Here is a 24342-nt window from a genome sequence, read left to right on the forward strand (position 1 = left end):
GGGGCGTTACTTTATGACTTGCAACCCTCTCTTTATCAAAACCAAGTTTTACTATGTTTGGTGGTACTCACCTAAGAATGTTTTAACAATTTATAGTCTGGAATGGTGCATTTTACTCCTATATTTAATTATAAATAAAAAACTGGATAATTTAAGGGGGGTGTCGTCGGGTGTACCCCCTTCTGGTTTCGCTAGTGCAAAGAGCAAATCAATAATGCATATAAATAAAGGATGTAATTCATGAAAATGATTATATTACACACTATGACGTCAAACATTATTTAAATTCTTTTTAAAATAGTTCAATTAGATTGGGCATTTCGTAATGGAAATTATTTTTTTTTTAAAATACCGAAAATGTTAAACAAGGCGATATTTTTCTGTAGTTATTATAGGTATCAACATTTTATTAAAGTTAACGTCATCACGTCACCAAATCTTTGCCCAAAGCATACGCCACTGCTGCTATAACGATGTTTGTCTCGACAATAATTACCCTTGAACATTGACTTATATATACCTTAGTGTATATGCATTTTAAATATGGCTCATAATAACATCTGTATTGATATGTGACGTCATCGACACTGCTGTTAAGGTGTACACGTTTACAACAAACACAAATTCAACAAAGAGAAAGTATAATTTAACAATCAATTGGTGTAATGGATTTAAAGAACCTATTTCCATTATATCAGAAATATCTATGATATGTTGATATGGCACGAAACTTCTACTCGCAAAGGTAATGTACTGCTGTAATGTTCTTGTACATTCTCATAACTCGTTTGCGCTGACGAAGTCACATTTAATAAATACATGTGTGTTGTTTACGTTCTAGCTGAAGATACAGACTTGTTTGCGATCGACAACGTAACGGGAACAATCACGGTCGTTGCCAGAAACGGTATCAGATTTACAAAGAAGGAAACCGGCGTTGTCAAGAGATCAGCCGAAGTCAACATCGTAGAGCTGGGGTTCGACTTGGTAGCCTACGCGTTTGATAAGGGTATTCCACAATATCTTGTCAAACAGATTATTGGACTGGTATTTCCTAATATTGCAAATTTGTTCAGTGCTAGCTTCTCTGGATTTCTATTGGTATCTGCACTGGTTGTGGATGTTGTATCGTGGTAGATAAACAGCTTTATCTTTGCTACAACGGCACTTATTTGCAAGAATTTCCTTGCATGATTTTTTTTTAAATTTCATTTAATAGAATTTGTTTTAAGCTTTGCCAAATGTTAGTGTACATTGAGTTTTGATTTAACTCTGTCGTTTGTTCGTATTATTTTATTAAACTTTTGTTGTTAACGCGTGGTTTAAAGACCCTTGTTACACTATCAAGGGCAGTAAAATCCGGTGCGTCCAGGTTTCTGGGTTCATTGTTTGGGGGGAAAACATCCTCGCTTCTAAATGTTTCAACGATATGTTTTAGAAACGACCGTGTGCACCGAATAAAGATCAATTGCTTGTTTACGATGACGCTCGTTTTTGATGACAATTATTTCTGTATTAAAATATCTCGTGAAAGCAATGCACTTTCCCACTAGGCTTACCAACTCACTCAATGTACTTTATTTTTGTAAACTACGATTCTATACCTTTCTCTGTATTTAATACACGTACTATGTTAAAACAAGTTATAAGAGGATCACTGCAGTATGTGTACATGTAATGGTTATTTTGGAATGGATTTACTTTTAAGAAAGAAGAAGAAGAAAAATCACATAAACTTCAAAAGAATAGGGTTCTTTTTTCAAAGCAACACATTGTTGACATATTGCTTATTAATATTATTCAGATTCGCTTTCACATTCATTCATCGTTGTTGCATCGTTTATTTCGCTAAAATGATTGTGTTTTGCTTTTCATTCTTTTTCTGAACGCTCATTTTCCTATGTAATAAACTATTTACACATTATACGCTGAATTTTGTTTTGAAAATAATGGCCCCTTTCATAAACTAATATTGTAGTTGATAATATCTCAACAAATAACTCCATGGTTTAACTTAATCTAAAAGAAACAGGCCGTGGAAATGTCTTTTCATAACTTAAGCAGAAAAAATGGTTAAATTTAAATATGTAAACTGCTCTTTCATATTTTAAGCCGGTTTCAGACCTTAGTGAAATTTCAATGAAAGCAACGATATTTGAAGAATGTTAATCAATTGCTTTTTCAAATCTCACATTATATTGAATATTTTTATCACTAATACTGTCGCTGCAGATGTCTCACAGTTTGAAGGTTTTGGCCGAATATAATTACACAAGAAAAAAATCATATTCCAGAGGATAGTTTAACAGGTGTAGGACATAACTTTCACATGTATATTTTAATGATTAGAAGGACGTAAGACATATTATTATACCTAACTTCTATAGAACATATAGTAAAAACGCAAGGGCAATATTTTCGACTATCACCCCGCACTATCACCCTCTGCCGCACTGTCACCCTCTGACGTCATAAAATTGAAAATACGCTACAAATACGCCGCCATGTTGGATTTGTATGTGACAAATTATGATTAATATAAAACTGGCATTGCAACCTTAAAATGCACTTATTATAAAACCTTACTTCTATAGAACATATGAAATTGGCAATACGGTACGAATACAAGATTTACTGATAGTATTTAACTTTAAGTCTGTAACACCTGAGCGCTTTGTTTACCAGCCGACAATTCTTGCCAAAATGGCAGCAAGATTCGTATGGTATTTTTAGTTTTTAAAATACTACAGTTTTTGTTCGGTATAATAAAATAGATATTGACTGCCTTGAGGGTGACAGTGCATATAGTCAACCTTCGGAATACACTGTTAACCTTGGCTTCGCCTTGGTCGGCAGTATTTACCTCAGGTTGACAATATGCACTGTCACCCTCAAGGCAGTCAATATTTATATAATATCATACACATATCAATATACATTTTTTACTACCCGTCAAGTCTAGCTTTTTTGAAATTTTAATCGTTCACATTGAACTGACAATACATGAGTGCTTTGAAATGATCTCAATCTCTTTCCTTTGTTTGATTACAGGATATGATGTTTACTCCATAACTCATGCTAAATATGAACTCATTTATTGATCGATCTGTTATTTACACACTCATTTATTGTAGTGTAATCCCCAGAGGTATATGTGTGCATTCTTTGTCAATGGCGTTCCTTGTTTTTTTTGTGTGTCGAACTATGCCATTTTTTGCGAGGATGAACAGCTGATATTATGCATGTTACCATGGAAACCAAACAAACAGCCAAGACTACCACTGTTTTTTAAGCCTATAACTTGTCTAATTATAAGTAGTATGCCTATTTAACAAAAGTGATGTTCTGACTCGATTTTTAGTACGTTATGTCAGATGTCCAGCCTTCTACCATACTGGCGATTAAAGTCACCAATGGTAAAGGTCAATGTCGATATGTGTAAAACAGCTTAAAAGTTATATACCTAAAAATTTCATATCAACGACAATTTACCTTAACTTAGCTTATCTAGTACAGAACAAGCTACATGTATACTGTTTGTGTGAATTCCATTGTAAACCCATTCAGCCGACAGTACCACTGTTTGAGACCATTTACCAACATATCAAGTACATATTTCATTACCAAACAACTCCAAAACATTTCGGCCTAGGTTCAATGTCTCTTTGGCTTACCATAAAGTGTTTCTATCCTAGCCTACCGCGTGCCTTCTATCCTAGCCTACCGTGTCCATTCATTCAATATTGTCTTTTTAGACACTTTTAAATATGTCTCAACAACCCTCTATGATTGCATTAGAGCCAATTCACATATTTCTTACAAAGCAGCGATAACGTCAAGCCAACAAAAACGAGACAGGTTTTAATCAAAGGCCACCCAAGAGCTTTTTCAAACCCCATATTTCTACAACCATATACTCTGATGCCAAAACAATGTCAAAAATAAACAAAAGTTTGGCTATAGTGAAGACTATTAAGCGTCAAACAAATCTCAAACAGGTTCTACCAAAGCTAAGTCAGTGGCCACCCAACCCCATTGTAGCTCCAATCTAGTGTATAACGTACCTCTGAAGGACTCTTCAACACCCAACCATGTCGCATACAAAACGTGTGCATCTCTAGGTCACCCTACTCAGTGATTAAATTTTGGCAATCATAAAACCCACGCAACGCCAAACAAATCCATGATCAGCACTCAATAGGCCTACACAGAGCTAAATATGAGCATGTGTAGCTCTTATTTGGACTACTAACTGCTCAATAAACCCTTTTTTTGCAACCATAAACCCAATAAAAGTAAAACAAACACATGTGTAGCACACATTTTGCCTAAAAAATCACAAATAGCAACAATCAAACCAAAGAAGAGCCGAGCTAGCACATGCATACGATACAAGAGACATATTCATTTAAAGTCGGGTAAATTATTTTATTAAGTATCTTCCATGGCCGGGCATGTAAGATTGGTTCATCCCAACCCGATTTATGCATACAAATATAAAAAGGGAAGATGTATTAGAGCACTTAATACAATGATAACATCAAGTAGTCTTCACGGCTTTGCGGCCAGTTCACACACGCTCGGTTCCTCTTGTTGACATACCATTGTAAAATGGTTAGTTCTTTCAAGAGTATTCCTTAAAAATGGATGATTTAGGCATGTGAAAAAGTTGTGCAATATGCTTCTCGATTGCTACTTGAGGAAGAGAGAGAAAGTGGAACACGACCCTTAGCGAAGATTCGAGAAAATGTTTGAAAATTGGTATATAAATTGACCTTTAAAACGTAGAAGCTATAAATGATTTTCCAATAACAAGCGCAGTAATGGCAGGTACGCCCATGTTTCATGGTTCACTCTTTGGGTTGAAAAAAAAACGCCCTCGATTCGGTGAGAGGGCCAATTTTGTGATATATTGACACATTTATATGCTTACTGGTTCACTATGTGCATTTTTAGAACCAAGGTTCACCATATCTTGGTAAATATATGGTATACTAAAAGAACGACAAAAGACGTTCATTTTACCCTTAATACATGTATGAGTATTACTATAAGACGTATGAATGGTGATGTACTTCACAGGTCTCTGGTTAAAGTAGAACCTATATTTCCCAATTGAAAAAGTGCTTGCTTTAATTTTGACGATATGCATTTAAGACGTAAAATTTTAAGGTTGTTGCCATTTTTCGATGATTGACAATATTAAAACATATTGCTTATAGATATTTGCACTTTATGTTTAGAATCTATGATTTATTTTTAAATCTTATTTTAAAAATGCAGTTTTAAATGGGTTTAGCCATTAATGATTTCCGTTTAGTCCATTTGGTACACCCACACGTTAGAATACATACAACTATTTTTAATACGTTTAAGAAATCTTTAACTCACGTGGTACAATGGAAAACGGCTAAATATTTAAAAAATAACAGCATCAATGATTTACAATCCAGTTCTTGTAAAAAGTTAATTACAGTTTCAGAATAATATTGTCGTTGTTTGTCGCCATTTTAGCTTACAATAAGATACTCAAATCTCAAATAAACATATGCAATCATCCCCACAATCAATCCGATATGATCATGAATGTATACATTTACATATACTGTATTGGTCACTTGATGAAGTGAAGTGTTAGCGAGGCGCGTGAATTCGAACAGATCACTTGAGTGTCCCTATAGGAATGTATTCTGACACTATTGGATGTATCGCCTATAACGATGTTTTCACTGTGCCGGTGAGTATGTTAAAAACACTAGTTAACGTCGTTCAAAGGCAACCGAAGTGCACCGGGTCTGCATTAGTGACCCTGTTCAGACCTCTGGAACTGTTGCGCCGTACATACTATTGCCATAATATTTTCAGCTGATGCTATCCGCGCCTTGTTGATATTGCAATTGAGTATATGCCACAATATTCCTTGTTAGTTTTAAAACATTTTTTCCGTGTTTTCGTGAACGTTATGACAAAACACTTCATGAAACTTACATGTAGACCAAGAAACAATCCTCGGGTACCTCATAAAAGGTTACAGTTAACTGGATAACAATGCCAAAAAGACAAAATAATATCAAACAAATTCTATTGATAATTGTTACATTTCCGTAGGACCGTGGAGTTAGCCGGACAGCCGAACAAGTTTCCCGGCCGAAGAATTAACTTTATATTTTCCGGCCGGCGAATCAAGTACTCACTATTCTTGTAATCGCTAAAGTGAAAAAGACAGAGTATCACACAGAAGTTGTCCTACCACCTCATAAATAAATCGCTAGCCCGTTTAAGACACTCGCAAAAAAAACTTTAGAAAATCCAAAACCTGCTCGGACTGGTACTCATTAGAGTGAAGTAGGCGGAGTACCATCTAGAAGGTGTACTAGGGGACACTCCCACCTACCACCCCAAATGGATCGCCATTCTTGGAATATTCAATAATTCGTTTAAAACACTCACAAATTTGGTCTTATAAAGGTATAAACCGTTTTCTGTTGGGTCTGATCATCACCCATCAGCTCTTTTACAATGATGTACAGAAAACGTGTCAATTACATCATTCATGTTTACATATTAAGTTTTACATGTGTATATAACATCGCTATGTTCTTTCTAGATAAGTGAAATCCAATTGATCATGATCAATTCATATGATGAAATTGAATAATAAAACATAAATATTTTCTTGTAAAATTAAACAATCAATTGAATCAATGTGAACGTATCGGTTCCCCAAGCTGCATGCCTTTACATTTATATGCGCACGAATCACTTATATCTGCTAATAAAATGTCAGCTGACGGTAATTTCATTATAAACAAGGGAAATAATTTCCTTCTTATTCATATAACTCAAACTCATAAAACTCATTAAGTCATTCAAAGCAATTGCACAGTTGACCCCAGGAATTGATAGAAAACCCGTCTCCGGCTGTGTTTGGTTCTCACTATAGTAAAGTAGAGGGAGAGACACCAAGGTCAGTATTCAATATTGATCTTATTCTTATTCTTTGACATGCCCCAGTAATTCTAATCAGGCTGTTGGTCAGCTTAATATACAGGCCAATCAAAACTCTTCCTTATTCTTAGACATGCCCCAGTAATTCCATTCAGGCTATTTGTCAGCTAAATATACAGGCCAATCAAAACTCTTCCTTATTTTTAGACATGCCCCAGTAATTATATTCAGGCTATTGGTCAGCTAAATATACTGGCTAATCAAAACAATTATTTTCTAATCTTAACTTTAAGAATCTAAGATACTTATTGAATACAGCCCCTAGTGATTGTTGTAGAGGACACGCCAATCTACCACACCATATAAGTCACAACTTTGGGAAAACCCGTTGATTCGTTAAAGGCTTGCGGAACTTAGGCACCAAAACGAACAAAACCGACTGGGTCTGGTACTCGCTAGGGTGACATGAGCGGAGTATCAACTAGAAAGGAGTAAAAATGATTTGTATGATAACCACGTTACCTCAAGGTAGACTTTTAAACCCTTAAAATGTGTTAACCGTTAAAGTAACCGCACATAATATACGCGTATTTCCAGTAAGTCTTTAAATAGGAAATATTATTATAAGTACTTAATATAAGTGGAAAATATTGTCGATATCATGCGATTCGTCTTTTTGTTAAGAAATTTGTCTCCTATTTATGCGTAAAAATTTTGAATCCAAAGCATATACATTTGCTTTTGAATTTATTTGAACATATTTTAAGGTCGAAAGACAAATCATTTGGTTTGAGTTACACATTTTTGTAATTCAAATAATATATCTACTATCATCAATCACCTATCGAGTATACGTCCGCGGTATATATCTAAAGGTACCAAAACGTATATACGTATATAAAACAAAATCATCTTTGTAAATAACGAAAATCAAAGTTTAAAATTGTGATAATGACTGCGGTCATTTCTTACTTCTTTGTTTCTTGTTAAAAACGGTTTTCAATTTTATTAAATATGGATATTTGTGAAATTTGATGTTTATTTTGATTATTTATATTCAGCATGTACTTGCTGATCTTGCCAATAACTGAAACTCATATCAATACAGTGTGGGGAACATTAAGGTAGTTATATCAAAACGAATAATTTATTAAATTTGTATAGAAAGAAAGAAAAACAGCAAAAATCAATTGAGTTATGACATGAGGTATAAACAAACGTCTTTCATATTGAGTTTCGTAATGGAAATTAATACAATTTTTTATTTCCTTCTATTTGAGTTTTAAAAAGAGACTTTTGCTGATACGATATTTTGATATAAATCATTTTTAAGTTGGACATTCAATCATTTCTACCCGAATCATAATTTGCATTCAATAATAATGATGAACTAATTTAATGATAGCCATGATCTTCCTACCGAATCGGACTTGTGCAGATTTTGAGACCTGCTAGCATTTCAAGTACACTTCGCTGATTACACCGTTAGAACATTCTGACGCAATAAAATATTACGTTGGCTCCCGGAGCCCTTTTCGCCCAATACTGCTGGATTTGTATATCCTCTGACTTCTAATGTGTTTATGTATAAATGCTTTACTAGTCACTGGCTTTCGCCCGGTACATTACATTGCTTAACTCGTAAAAGGCTGTGAAACACTTTCAAACTTGACCATACTAACCCGCGTTTTGAGAGTGGATATTTTAAATTCAGTTTTACGTATACATTTTCTTGAAAACTATCCAATGAAATTATTATGCTGATATAACTAGTTTATGGCTAAAAGTTGAGATTTTAAATGAAGGAAATAGTTTGATGTTTTAAAGACGTTGAAGGCAATTAATTAAATACTCGTTTTTAATATCTTAACACATTCACAGGAATTTTAAGAAAAAAAGGTGTTTGTTATAATTGACTTTCTTTGAACCTTACCAGTAGAAAAAAGGGGGAAATGCAAGTTAGTATTTTGTGTGTTACGATTTTAGGAAGCAAAATGTGTGGGACTTTTTGTGCAAAGGTTGCAGTGATATTTTCTATACCCGCAAAACACGATGACAAATTCAGAGTGTATACGAGAATGGTTTATGTTTCCAAATATACCTAAACATCAGAATCATTTTAGACATATAAATACAGCTTCATCGTATAATGTAGTGATGATATATGAAACTGTATGTAATAACCATCTATGACTAGCACTTCCATTCGTAGTTGACTTCTATTTTTATGTTTTTTTCCGTAGTCAAAACAACATGCCAGCTTTAAGAAATTATCTTTTTCTGTTTTTCGTCATTTCAAAAAAGATATGATCATCAGGAGTCAAGTCAATTTTCAGATTAATTGTATCCCTTATCACATTAATTGCATTTTCTGTATTTTCATTTTTAGGTTCACGTGATAATTTTTTGTCACTGTCTGTTATAATCAATGAAATTAATAACTTAGAGATTAGATGAAGTATTTCTCATCTAGTTAAAAACACACTACCATGTAAAATTCAGTTAATAATTAAAAAAATTGTACAATAAAATAAGCTTTACGTTTTCATAATCATTATTAAAAGTGAACTTTATAAAAGAATATAACTTGTGTATGTGAAAAACACAGTCATGACATAATGTCTAACCAAAATGGCTACTGTTTTTGCAAGTACACAGATATGGCTTTATGTCTAACCAGCATGGCTGGTGCATTTGCAAGACTACACCTAGTTTTTATATAGTATATATGCACTGTGTTGTTGTTCCTTGTTTGTGATTGTTTGTTTGTAACTTTGTGTTCTATGTCTTTGGAGTTAACCTTGTGTCATTAAAGGGGGTTTATGTTAAAACTTATGGCTACTGAGCTTGTTTCTGAATTTTTCCATATAAATATTGCATGCGACACGTAGTCTTGGTCCGTGGACCACATGTAGCATTTTCTTTACACGTGAAAGCTACAGCCCGGACACAACCATCTATACTCTATGTCCATATATGCAGCATTTCATAGTATTCAAACACTAAGTGTGACATTGACCAGAGGTAGGAACACGGGTCTTTTACACGACACATTGTATTTGTATGCCATATAGCAAGTAATTTTAAAATCTTTATATACAAGTAAAAGTAATAGTAAGTCCGCAAGTACAGCCGGACACTCGGAAGACGGACGGATGGACGGACGGACAGACGGACGGGGGCATAACAAAAGTTAAAACAGTTTAAATATTATTCCTACTTAATACTGACTTTCTGTCAGAAACAGTATAGGCTACTGGTAGTTTACGTATAATATATTATAAAATTTATTTCCATTATCTCGTTTTAAATACATGATTCTCAGTACATTTTTCTGCATAATAATGTATTTACACTGCTGTACTTCCAGACTACTAGACTGCTAGCTTCAGATTCAATAGTATTTCGTTATCATCCATTTGAGGTTATTTGAAGAGAACTGGCGCATGCGATCGCTTAAGAGGCCAGATGCAAAACACTGATGAAGATGTACTGCACATTGGCAACGCCTCAACACACACTGATGCATTGACCTGGCTTAAGATCAGCCTGTTAGACTTGGAAACAATCGTGCAACCGCCAAATCCACCAGATCCCGCGTTCATGGATTTAGCTGTTTTCCCAAAATCAAGAGGCACAATAGACGACATCGTTTTCTTTCCCCCCACGAACTGCAAATGAATGTGCGTTATGCGATATCTATGTTTTCAAGGGAGTTGCTTTCGAACGTTTGTTTGTTATTGAGTCATGTCCCTTTAAATACGACTTTGGTTATGAATAAAGCTACTGTGTTTGTTTCTGGGGTTTCTATTATTTTATCAAGAACACGTCAGTCGTCAAATGTAAATTAACTTTTATTCATGATTTGACATTTGCGAATGAAAGACACTTTTCCTAAGTCGTTCGAGTTTATTAGATCAAAAGCACACATCTTTATAGGAATAGAATAAATATTTCGGAATACTCACAACACCCAATATACTCGTATATATAATGCTGATAATTTTGAAAAAAAGATTAATTACTTTGGATTGGTAAACATTAAATTTTAAAGGGTTAACACTATTTCCCCCCATATTTTATTGTAATGTATACTTTGAGCATAAGCGAACACCCACACAAGCAACACTCTTCTATATACAACACATACGCACCTCAAATCACACTTGAAACAAACAATAATGATAAAAAACTAACAAAATGAAGCAAAATTAAATAAAAGCAAATGTGATTACTTGTAGTGGTGTTCACGCAGAAAACGAAATAGTCATGAAAATATTTCAAATATAAGCAGACGTGAAATCATGTTCTACAGTTCATGTGTAGAAATAAGACACACGATAACTCATCTCATTTGACATTTATGTTTAAGCATATTACTTTGCGCGAAAATCTATCAAAACAATTTTCAAACAGAAAAAAATACAAAGACTTGTTCGGAGAACGGTTAAGATAGCGTATTACATAAAGCTGTAAAACGTATTCCAGAGCATGACAAAAGGAAACAATAGAAAAAATGAACTGTCCCATGTACAATATTTATTTGTTCCATTCTTTTCTTCCTCTGTTGACTGGTTCGTTGAGCCTTGTTGAAATAAATCGTTTTCCCATTCACTTGTCTGTGCATTGAAAGAAAATCTTTCCTCAACGCCGGTCGCAGATGCTTTTATTGGCCTGTCAATGTATGGCGGCATTTGGATGTGAGGCAACCTGGTTATATTGCGTGCACCGAGTTTGACGCAAACACTTATTTCACACCCATCAACAACAGTTGCTAAATGCTGACTATAACCCGTAGGGCAATATCCTCTGTCGTTGGTGAAGGGGTTTTTAGAAGTGCAGCTGTGAAAGCCGGCGAAGGGAATGGAATTTTTGTTGCTTAATTCAATATTGCTGCTCACACACACTGACAAATCCTTTGCAATTGTTAACCTGTAAAATGGATGGGGACATGAAATAGACTGTGTGGCGGGGTTTTCGTAAAACGGTGTGAATGTTCCACCAAACAATAACCGTCTGGAAGGCTTCGTAGCATTTTTCGCAGCGCACCAATAAGCAGAGTAATTGGCTAACGTTGAATATGTCTCAAAGTCATAACAAGTCTTAGACCAAAGCAATCCACATTTTCTTTCCTTTTTGACAATACATGAACCTTTGAACGTGCCATGTTTCAGCGCTATTGGCTCGTAGTCATTTTCGCAAAAAAAGTCATCGGTTAAAGGATTTTTCTGAGTTACGCTGCTACATAAATCGTTGCCGATACAGTCTTCTGGCATTCCATGCATCGTACATGTTTGATAGACTTCACCAAATACAAAGCTTTCTTTTGGCGGACTACACGTTCCATCATCAACATTAGCACTGAAGTCAAAATAAGGAGACCCACGTAGGGTACAGCCAGCATTTGTATTATGTTTATAGTATGATAAAACTGCGTTTTTCACTGACTCATACGCTTTAAAAACAGCTATAGACGGCATATCTGGAAGGGTATATTCGTTTATAAAATGATATATCGGATCGCCTTCCTTGTCTATTGGCACTTGATTGTTGTTTATTGATTCGATCCAACTAGTATTGAATCCTTCTGCTGTACTGAAAAAGTGGATATAGGCCAAAACATTATACAAAAATATACAGAAAAATATTTATTTGTATAGCAATTCATTTCTGTACAGTTCGAACTCGTTTTTTAAAATTCTGAGAAACCGTATATGATTAATAATTTAATGTTTGATTTCAGTTGTTATCTTATTTATATCTCTATTTATGATAGAAGTTTACCTGTATTCTATTCCACCAACTGTCCAGACTTCCACCGATTGTACGCTGTTTTGGTAATACTCCATGTCCCTTTTCGTAGTATTTGCTGGGAATTCGAAACTCGTCCCTACCTTTGCTATAGTTTTAATATTGAACGATGCTTCACCTCCGATTAGAAGTCTTTTCTTTTCTTCAGAAGAATGTTGAAGAATTTTCGAATCGAGGTAGTCCACCTTGTTTATTTACAAAATTAAGAAGATAAATAAATGGCTTAACAAACTACACTCTTAGAAAAATACATAAATAAACTAAATATGCATGTTTGCAAATCTGAGTATGCATTTACCTGAACAATCATCGCTCCAAGTTCAACCGCGGTAACCACATGAGTCCCATATTCCCTGACGAGTAACTGGCTTTCATAGGTTGCAAGGTCTGTTTGGTTAAGCAATATATATTCTCCGATTTTACTTACTTTTTTAAAAAAAGAATCTGAAAGTGCGCCTACCGATCCAATTTTTGTTCTGTACTTTGAATAGCGATCCTAGAAACGAAGGAATGACGCATCATCGCATATCTTGGTAGATATCAATAAAAAGGTTTTATTGTTACATATATTTAAAGAATCAATAACTATAATTACCGCACGTATCTTACACAAAACGTTTAAAACAAACAAAGATATAAACAACTAATAGCAATGTTTGCAATCCGTTTGCATTACCTGCGACCTTAGAGAAACGGTCCGTTCAAAAAATTGCCTTTTCTTCATTTTTTCATATCCGGCCGAAAATTTCCCGCTAATGTTAGCAATCCCAGGAATTTGGACCCCAACTCCTCTGTTGATTGATATGGCTGTGGTGCTCGTATGCTCATCCCAATGCTCTATGATTTCCGATACCGTGTGTAACTGACTCGTCTTAGATGGATACACGGAAAACATATCAGGAATCAAGAACTTTTGATCTGCTGTCACGCGATCTTCATTCTGAAGGTTATCCCAACCTTGTCCCGGTAATGTTTCTATTAAGTATATATCTTTAAATCCCAGTTCTTTAATGCATGTGTGTGGATGGCCTGTTCTAAGAGAGAAACCGCAAGCCAGCTGCGACATAAAAACTAACAAAGACAAACTGAAAACATCCATCGTGAAGCTCTCGACCTAAATGAAAAGTGTGCGTAACCAGAAGATCTTTATACTTGATGATGAAGTGTCCGCCTATAATTTTATTAACGATTCGTGTGATTAAATTGATAAATTGCTTTCAGTGCATAAATAACTTCAATGGAAACATTTCCTTGTAACAGGGTTGTAGTATGATAAATGTTCGTCATGGCACACTGGCTCAATTCTGCGATGACTAGAATTTAGCGTTGCGAGATAGACTTTAAGTTATTCTACTATGCATTGGCTCTTACAATTATTGTATACTTAACCATGTTATTGTTTTGTGAATCTCGCAACGCTCAACACAAGTAAATTAAAATTAGTCAGCCTACTGACCATACCTTCATAAAAGGCCAAGCGTTTGTTAATACGACTCATTTGTAAAACCACTCAGCGATTTATAAGCCCATACTTTGTGAAAGCTGATGAGAAATTCCGCCTATTAATATCGCTTGACACATGTATTGGTTTTAATGAACTGCTTATCCCCAAATCAGTTTGATCAGTATTCAATGTTTTATATACGCTAAAAATAAAAGCACCTATTACTAATGGCGCGGTGATTACGTTGATGTAAGAAAATGTAAACATAAATATTTATGCAAAAGCTACAGAAACAAGCTCAGTAGCAAAATCTTTAAACACCAACCCGGTTTTATGGCACCGGGTAAACGCCAAAGACATAGAACAAAAGATCACAAACAGGAAACATGGAAGAAAAGCACAAAACTCAACAAACAGCACAGTGCATACATACTATATATAAAACCTAGGAATGTTAATTAAGAATTGCTAGGTACCGCCTTGGAACGGTCAGTAAAATGTAAATTTACTTTTATGCGACTTGACAATAGCGGTTCATATATATGATTGCCATGACTCAAATAATCAGCAAAGTATATGTATATATTTGTCTTATGACTATTACATCGTTTTCACCTGATCTCGATCTTAACTATGCAACTGTTAGGACACGTTTGGATCCATTTTGTTGTTCAATGTATGAAATAAACGTATAAGTTATGCCAAACAAAATAAAAGGAGAATGTCGAATTCGGCTTTGTTGTGTTCTAATGTTCAAAATAAATGCTAATAAAAATAATTCAAATATTTGTACTTTTTATTAAAGAAATAAATATACTAGAAATTCCGAACAACAATGCCAAACATGACCCTTTTAATGTTGTTCACGACTATATGCCACAGTTCTGTTTTAGATTATCTTTTTGGCAAAAATGGTTCTGGGAGACTAATTCGCTTCTTTATATGGCATTAAACCATTAATTTATAACGATAAAATGTTGATGTATGCAAAGAAATGGAGCAGTCAAAATATCAGCACTTGATAAATAAAAATGGAAAAGATTGCAAGACAAAGAAAGAAATATTGTTAGAAAACATTGCACTCACATCAAGCGCTGAAATCTTTTACAGAAATAAATTGTGGTCATCAGCATGTAATAAAATCAGATAGACATATCAAAACGACATAATTGATTACTTTATTCAGGGGAGACATTAACTTATTGCGTTTGTTTTCGTTCGCAATCATATTTCAAGACAGCATATGACATTATAATATATTGTTCCCATTGCATATTTTGTGAATCAATTACGTGAAGGAACACGAATAGTATCTGTTTCAAACAAATTATTGAAAAATCACTTTACATTTCTGAGCATTAATAAGATGTTGAGCAAATATTAAGCACGATTTCACCAGATTTCCAATCAAGGAGCATTTTCCAGAAATGGGTCAAAAATTGCTTGTTGTATTCATTCATCAATTTATTGAGGCTTTGTGGTGATTGCAGCTATTTAAAGAAAGATATTTTCATTTTTGTAATCATAATGTGTTGCCTTTGCACTTTGTTGCATTTCTTGTACATCGGTACTATTATGGATTCAATCTTACTGATAAGAAAATGTCGACTGTTTAATGTAAGATTATATAGTTCCTTTAAACGACCAAGCACTGCTTTACTTACTTCAATAGAATATTCATTTATACCTGGCATTTAGGACGTGAGTTCTAATAACGGCCACGTCACCCGTTCAAACACATATCACAATAAGTACACCAAACACTTCTGTTTCCTTCCGATGGGCAATGTCAATCTCATTGTACAGCAATTTTTCTAACCATTTATAGACTTTATATATACGATTCGTTTGAATATGTATGACATGTTACATTCTTCTAATTGTCTGTTTTAACGGACCCCTGCACGTATTTGAACAGAAATATAATAATTCACTATGAATATATACATCTGTAAACCCTTTATAAAAAGAATTGGACATATTGACTTAATATAATAATGATATCGCTGCCAAGGGAAACCTTCCAGTGACGAGATACGCCTTTAACATTATTGTTTACCTCGTGCATTCTCGCCATGATTACCTTTCAATCACTAATACCAATACGGTGCCTGTACACGAATCTTGTTGGGTCACCACCCTTGCAAACACCAATGCTATAACATTAAGTGTACATGAAACTAGTTGGGTCACCAACCTTACAAACACCAATGCTATAACGTTACCTTTACATGAATTTGGTTGGGTCACCACCCTTGCAAACACCAATGCTATAACGTTACCTTTACATGAAACTGGTTGGGTCACCAACCTTGCAAACACCAATGCTATAACGTTACCTGTACATGAAACTGGTTGGGTCACCAACCTTGCAAACACCAATGCTATAAAATGACCTGTACATGAAACTGGTTGGGTCACCAACCTTGCAAACACCAATGCTATAACGTTACCTGTACATGAAACTGGTTGGGTCACCCCCCTTGCAAACACCAATGCTTTAACATTACCTGTACATGAAACTGGTTGGGTCACCACCCTTGCAAACACCAATGTTTTAACGATTTCTGTACATGAATATGGTTGAGTCAATATCCTTGCAAACAAAAATTCCATAACGATGCCTGTACGTAAATTTGCTTCGGTCAATATCCTTGCAAACACTAATGCAATAAGGACTCCTGTAAATGGTTTTTATTCGGTTACTCTCCTCGCAAACATCAATTCAATTACGACAACTTTATCAATCTGCAGATGATAAATGATTCCCTAAACGATTTACCTCTTTCGAAACGTTCATCTGTCTTTAGAATGATTTTTTTAGGTTTAGGAAGAAAATACAAAAGAAACAGATTGCTGGTACTACTTATCCAAACGACTTCCATTTTGCGTGCATGTATAGTTGATATTGTTTCGAATTGTAATAACTTTTATTGTTAAGCTCTGACCAGGTTTTCTTGCAAAAAAGTTATATCTTCATAATGATTTGGGGATAATGTTACAACATGAGTGTTAATCGTTCTTAATCAATTTCATTTATCGACCTCCGAACTCCCAACAAAAATGGATTGACTTATATGATAAGCAGTTAGAAATAGCTGATAGTTCTAATATTGGGTTTCATTTAATTGGAGATTTTAATATCAATTATTCGCCGGAAAGTGGCAAATATAACAACACTAAATGGGCAGATCTTACCACGAAGTATGGCTTGGAACAATTAATCAAATCACCAACAAGAATTTCAAAAAATAACTCTACTATAATAGATCATTTATATACGAATATGAGTAATCATGTAACTGAATGGTGTGTGTCTCACTTATCACTAAGTGACCACTTTCCCGTTTGTTTCTCACATTCTATTACAGACAAATTACCAAAATTGGCCCCTAATAGCCATACAGTTATACAATATAGATCTTTTAAGAAATTTGAAAAAGAAGCTTTTCAGGCAGAATTGATGTTTTCAGGACTGGATGAAATAGACTCATTGTCAAATTCCAATGATGCACTGAAAAGATTTTATGAAATTCTAAATGGCATTTTATCTAAACATGCCCCAGTCAAAGATAAACGTGTGAAACGCGAGAATCAGCCTGATTGGTTTACTGAGGAAATTATATCTATAATAAATCACAGGGATAAATGCCGAAAAACTGGCAACATAGACCAGTATAAAATACTTAGAAATAAAGTAACTTCTATGATAAAGAAAAGTAAAAAGAATTTTTTCAACAATGCAATAAAAGACAATAAAAATCCGACATATTTATGGAAAAATCTAAAAGATATTTCACATTTGAATCAATCAACTGTGACAGCATTACCTCATAAAATGACATTTAATGAATTTCCGGTTGAAGATCCGTCAAATATTTTAAACGAATTAAACAGTCATTTTGTAAGCATTTCAAACATTATAAATAAAACAAAGTTTTTGAATACAAATTTTAGAAACTTAAAACATATTCTAGATACAAAACTAGGTACAAATAGGTTTGAGATTAAACATATTACCCCTTATGAAGTCCATACTATTATTGATAAATTAAATGTTGGAAAGGCCACAGGCATAGATGGAGTAGGCCCCAAAATTTTGAAGCAATGTGGTGATACTATTACACCTTGTATAGCATCAATTATCAACAGTAGTATAGCGCATGGAGTTTTCCCTGATAAACTGAAAGAAGCACGAGTAATACCAATTTTCAAGTCGGGCAACAAAGAGGACCCCAATAATTACCGCCCCATTTCAATACTCCCAACTATATCAAAAATCTTTGAAAGGCATATAGCGACACAGGTACAGTTGTACTTTGAGAAAACCGATGTCATACACAAAACACAATCTGGATTTAGAAAACACCATTCATGTAACACTGCTCTAATAAGACTTATAGATACTTGGCTTAAAGATGTTGACAGTGGTAAACTAGTTGGTGCGATATTTTTGGATTTGAGAAAAGCTTTCGATTTAGTTGATCATGAAATTCTTCTTTATAAATTGAAACTGTATCATTTTTCTGAAATAGCATTGAATTTGTTTAAATCATATCTTGAAAATAGAAACCAAATTGTAAAGATTGGCAAAATTAAATCGCAAAAACTCACTGTTACATCTGGGGTACCCCAGGGTTCCATACTGGGACCCTTGCTTTTTATTTTATACATAAATGATATTGCAGTTATGCATCCAACATTAAATATAGATCTATATGCAGATGACTCAACACTTTATGAATCTGGATATCAGTTGACGGATATTCAAAATAAATTACAACATCATTTAAATTATGTTAATAAGTGGTGTCAATTAAATAATATGTCATTGCATCCTTCCAAGACTAAATGCATGTTAATAGGGTCTGCAAATAAATTAAAAAACACTGGGAATCTTGAACTTTGTATTAATGATGTTCAAATAGTTAATGTTGTTGTGCAAAAGTTATTAGGTTTGTATATAGATAATACACTAAACTGGCATGCGCAAATCGATTATGTTTGTAAAAATCTGAATAAGAAAATTGCACTTCTAAAAAATATAATATATTTCCTCACACCTGATACAAAACGAATGTTTTACAATGCATATATTCTGCCAAATTTTGATTACGGCTGCTTGGTCTGGGGCAAGGGAACCAATTCATATGTGAATAAAATAAATAACTTACAAAAACGAATTGCAAAAATCATACTTGGTAAATCTAAACGAGATTCATCAACAAATCTATTTAAAGAACTAAAATGGCTAAACTTCTCGGATAGATGTAAATACCACGCAGCAGTATTAGTTTACAAGACGTTGAATAGCATGGCTCCATCATATATGTCAGAATTAGTAACAGTTTCAGACAATAATGTATATATGCTAAGATCAATGGCACACAAAGATATTGTTTTACAAACTAGACCTCGTACTAATTATATGAAAGCATCGTTTACATATTACAGCAGAATTGTTTGGAATAATATACCTTTGGAAATACGAGAATCAAAAAACTTTAATACGTATAAAATAAAGGTCAAACAGTACCTCATAGGAAACTTGTGATTATACAAATTGTGATGTTTTATTCATAATTATATTTAACTGAGAGTATCTGTCTAATATTGATTCAACATCATCATCATGTCATCATATGCATCATTATCGTCAGCATCAACAGCATACTTATAATCATCATCATCATCGTCATCGTTGTTAGCATCGTCTTCATGTTTGTCTTATGATTATTTGCCATATTTTCATTCTGTTTCAGAGGGCCATATCGAAAATAAGATTCTGTAGTTTTGTACATGATCTTAATATGTCACCTTCGTAAAATAAAGATATTATTATTATTATTATTATTATTATTATTGAGTATTTCTCATACTGAAACTCATTTCTAGCACACCGGATATGCATTTCAGGTTTTTAGCCGTGGAAAATTCAATCTGGAACCTCAATGCCAGATGAGGCACGCACTGTAACGTAATACTTTATTTTTCTTTTATAATACAATAAAAGTAATGAGATTTTAATGAATGAGTTCCATATTCAAATTAATTTTATACAAATTACGTTCTAAACAAAACATAATTACCCTTGAAAGGCGTTATAATAATAATAATAATAATAATAATAATAATAATAATAATAATAATAATAATAATAATAATAATACAGTAAATAAACATTACTGCGCGTCATGACAGTAAACATCATCACACACGCTCTTTCGTGAAATGAAAAAAAACAACTTTCATAGTATTTTTATTTCAAAAATGTTATTTCAGGAATCCTAGAAAAAGGTCATGTTTTTTCCGTTCCGGATAGACTAATACAACCTTCGGGCACGCTGCGTAGCAGGTTACTCGGTATAATGAACAGGTGCGTATCCAGGTGTTTACACTGCAAGTGACGTATACTTTCGTGGCGTAACCATGTGACTTTCGCCTGTCCGCCAGAAACGTAATTATTAAAAAAAAATCCAATAAGATACATATGATGAAGGTAAAACATATACGGGGGACCTCTGGTATGTAAGTTGTGGCATTTATGACAAAAGCGACATGAGGCCTGTAAAAAACACACATACGGATTTGATTCTGGCATAGTTGCTGATAGTACTTATGTCATGCACAGCATTGTGCACAGTTTCCGAGATGTCTTCAGGCATCAGACCAACTAGCGATGACCCAGGTGCGCAGTTCTTAGCAACAAAGGCAAAGTGTGTTATCACTTCCCTCTACATGTTAATACTATAAGGGAATGGACAACAGATGGCCCGAAAATACAGATTTCATCAAAACACGTTTGGAGTATTCAATTCTAGTTAGTAGGAGGCCGATGAATCAGCTTTTTACATGACTAAAACTTATCTTTTTATCAAACTGCAGAAATAAAACGAACAGAGCATTTTAAGCTGCATTGACTGCACTTTGTTTCCTTAAAAATGGTGAAAAAAAAACAGTTAATCTTCGTTTTAAGACTTTTACCGAAGCACATACTTTCGATCTAGCTTGTATGATACTATTGAACGCGTTGAAATACACTCTGTTTATGTATGAACCGGAAGCGAAAGTAAAAAGGGCAATAAACTGATAACACAACAACTAGGGCTTCTTTATAGAAGGAACATATTTCATATTCAAGCATGTTTTTTAAGAGTGTTAAAGTATCCTGGCGTAAAGAACTCTCATAATATGTTCATTACTTTCAAAACATGTTAACTAAATCGTCATAAATCAAGACATATTTAACTGACTTTTATGGTCATTCGACAGACGTTTTGGCTGAAAGCACTCTCAGAATACTTGACCTTTTTAAATCCTAAAAGCATACGACTATTACATTGTATACCATTTCTGCAAGGATACCAACTGTACATGAAAATTTCGTCAACTCGTTATTACTCCAAAACATGTCACAATGAGTTTTATGTTTCTATACTATATCATCTATAACTCACAAGACATTGTTGATAGTCTGGGGCATTTGTGACACGATAACAACGTTACACTGTCGAAAAACTTGTCAATAAATTGCAAATGCCTTTTTAAACAAAATCACATAAAATGTTCTTTCGTAAAATTTCGTCAACTCGTTATTACTCTAAAACATGTCACAATGAGTTTTATGGTCTACTCACGAAAAATAATGTTCTTCGAAACAGCTTTATTTCTAGCCTTCCCAACCTAAATTTGCACTGTGGAAGGCCCTTAAATTCCTGATTCGTTCTTTAATAGTACTCTAGTATGTAATTATTTTATTATAATAAGGAACTTTAGGACAAAGTCAATGGGGCCGATATAATAAAGATCTTCGTCGATTTTAGTCATGAGTTTAAATTATATAAGTGCCATAGTTTCTGCCATTACTTTGCTTTATATTTGAGTGAACTTTGACCAGTGTTTAAAATGAATTCAAAGTGGAGAAAATCAATGTCTTGGTATGTGTGACGTTTATATAGATTAAAAATGTCTAAATAACAACTAAAATCCATGACTGAAACCGCCCCACATAGTCAACAATTTCTTTAACTTCGGCTTGATTGGTAGTGGCCCGGAGATGAAAGGTCAAACAAAATAAAAAAAAGGTGCTAATTACGATTTTGTTTCTAATGGGCTTATCCTTGAAAACTGCGTTACTATAATTCCCAAACCGTTTCTAACATCATAGCGTTGGTTTATTTTTTTTATTTTAGGTCGATTGTGACAAAAGTAGATAGCGTATGGTACTTAATAACTAAATTCTAAGTATAGACTGTCCTCCCCATATTTAAGATTATGAATGCTTGATCAGATTGATACTTTGTTTAAGCCTGAGCGATGCAAATTATTTATAGTTTTTTTAGCTGATTGCAAAAGGTAATAGGTTATGCCCCCATAGAAAAGATATGATAAATATTAAATAAAAAAAATAGATGTACTTAGAATATACTGCCGGGCAATCACTTGGCAGTTTTTAGACAGGTGCAATATTCTTTTAAAGAATTACGCTGCTAATTTTAAAAGTTTTCATATAAGCAGTTATGGCACATTGTTTTGCGAGTAAACTTATATTTTAAGGAAATTAAATCTAATCAAGTTTTAGAGTTTAATAAGGAGGAATATGTTTGACGTGATATCCTAACACACGCACGCACGCACGCACGCACGCACGCACACACACACAAATTAATGAAAATAAATCAATGAAGGATCAACAAACCTACAAACCTAGGGCGCTAGATTTTTGAAATGTTAAGTTTCTTATTAATTAACTGTCGTTACTTTTTGTTGAGGACAAATCTTTATGAATAAATTTTCTAATTGCGTATGCGCATATAGCAACGCATACTGTTTAATTATGTAACATGCAATTCCAGTGACAACGCTGATTCTATTGACGTCACAATATATTGCACTGATTGACAGTTCTTTATGACAGTTGCAAGACTGAATTTTAAACCTGATGCAATTTCAGAAGGGAAAAAAGTTATGTCTTCGTAAATAAGACAACATGATCCCTTCGCTGCCTTTCGCTCTCTTACTCCCTGATGAAGAACTTACGTAGTTTACTTTGACATGCACTAAAAGCAAATATATTTAACCTCATTGATGTATAAAGCTGATCCGAGATGATAATATTAATATTAGTATAAACTTTCGCTGAGTCAGGACATAAATAAGAAATATATTTATTTTATACTCCAAAATTGATAGGTATTCGTTGTTTAATAATGTTTCCTTAACCGCGGATGTTCTTCCATAACATTTCTAAAGTAATGAAAGCTGCCCTCTAAAAATTTGACCTTTCGATAATTTGTTTGTATGTATTGTCTTCAAACCATTTTTGCAGTGATGGATGATTGCTGACAAAATATGATCGAAGTTATGTCAGAATTGCATTCATTCGTTTTATTGATGATTTTTCAAATGTTGATAAGAAACATGCCAGTTTTATGGTCTGGCCGGATGTAGTTATCTTTGTTGTTTTAATTAGACCTATTTTTATAAGTAAATATAAACTGTAAACGACGCGTTAAATAAGATAAAGAGCAGTGGAAAGGCGATCCAACGCAAGTTGCAACATGATTTCATTGAATGTGGTTAATGTCCTCTGAAATTGTTACATAAATATTATTATAACCCAAGTGTTGTAATCAAAATCTTAACTCGAATTTCACACGATACAAATAATATTAAGTGTGTGTAAAGCACGTTTTACCCCACTGGGTAAGAGGCGGATAGAATAATGATAGGTTGGCCTTCATGCGATATTAAGACATTATCATTACGTAAAATTGTTAAGGCAATAAAAAGTCTAAAAGTCTCATTAGACTAACTTGTTGGTAACACTCCATGTTTATAAATATTGTCTATTGTATCCCGGCCCCGATCTCCCCAGCCACCTTCACATACCCACCTATGCACTTGAATTCATTTTTTATTTTATCTCAAATGTGTACAAAGCTATTTTCATTTTCGAAGTTCTTGACTTACCTCTATAAACAAAAACTAGCGTTTAATATTGGTCCAATCGAATTATTCCAACCCAAACAAAAACCATAACTCAGAAGAAAATTACATATTTCCCCGTAATGTCACAAGATTATATCAAATAAGTTTTTGTTTAACATATGTCCATAATCAGAAGGAATCCTAAAAAA

General features: G+C 33.9%; 1 protein-coding gene across 1 annotated transcript; it reads right to left on the reverse strand.

Annotated features, from left to right (window-relative positions):
• Positions 1–11408: 11408 nt before the first annotated feature.
• LOC128241019 (macrophage-expressed gene 1 protein-like) lies at positions 11409–13825 on the reverse strand. Its single transcript, XM_052958005.1, has 4 exons — positions 13436–13825; positions 13058–13255; positions 12733–12944; positions 11409–12543 (listed from the first exon to the last, which is right to left on the reverse strand). Exons 1-4 carry the CDS (start codon positions 13823–13825, stop codon positions 11409–11411), a joined length of 1935 nt encoding a protein of 644 aa, XP_052813965.1.
• Positions 13826–24342: the final 10517 nt, after the last annotated feature.

The sequence above is a fragment of the Mya arenaria genome, chromosome 7 (genome assembly GCF_026914265.1).
Source record: "Mya arenaria isolate MELC-2E11 chromosome 7, ASM2691426v1".
NCBI classification, from domain to species: domain Eukaryota; kingdom Metazoa; phylum Mollusca; class Bivalvia; order Myida; family Myidae; genus Mya; species Mya arenaria.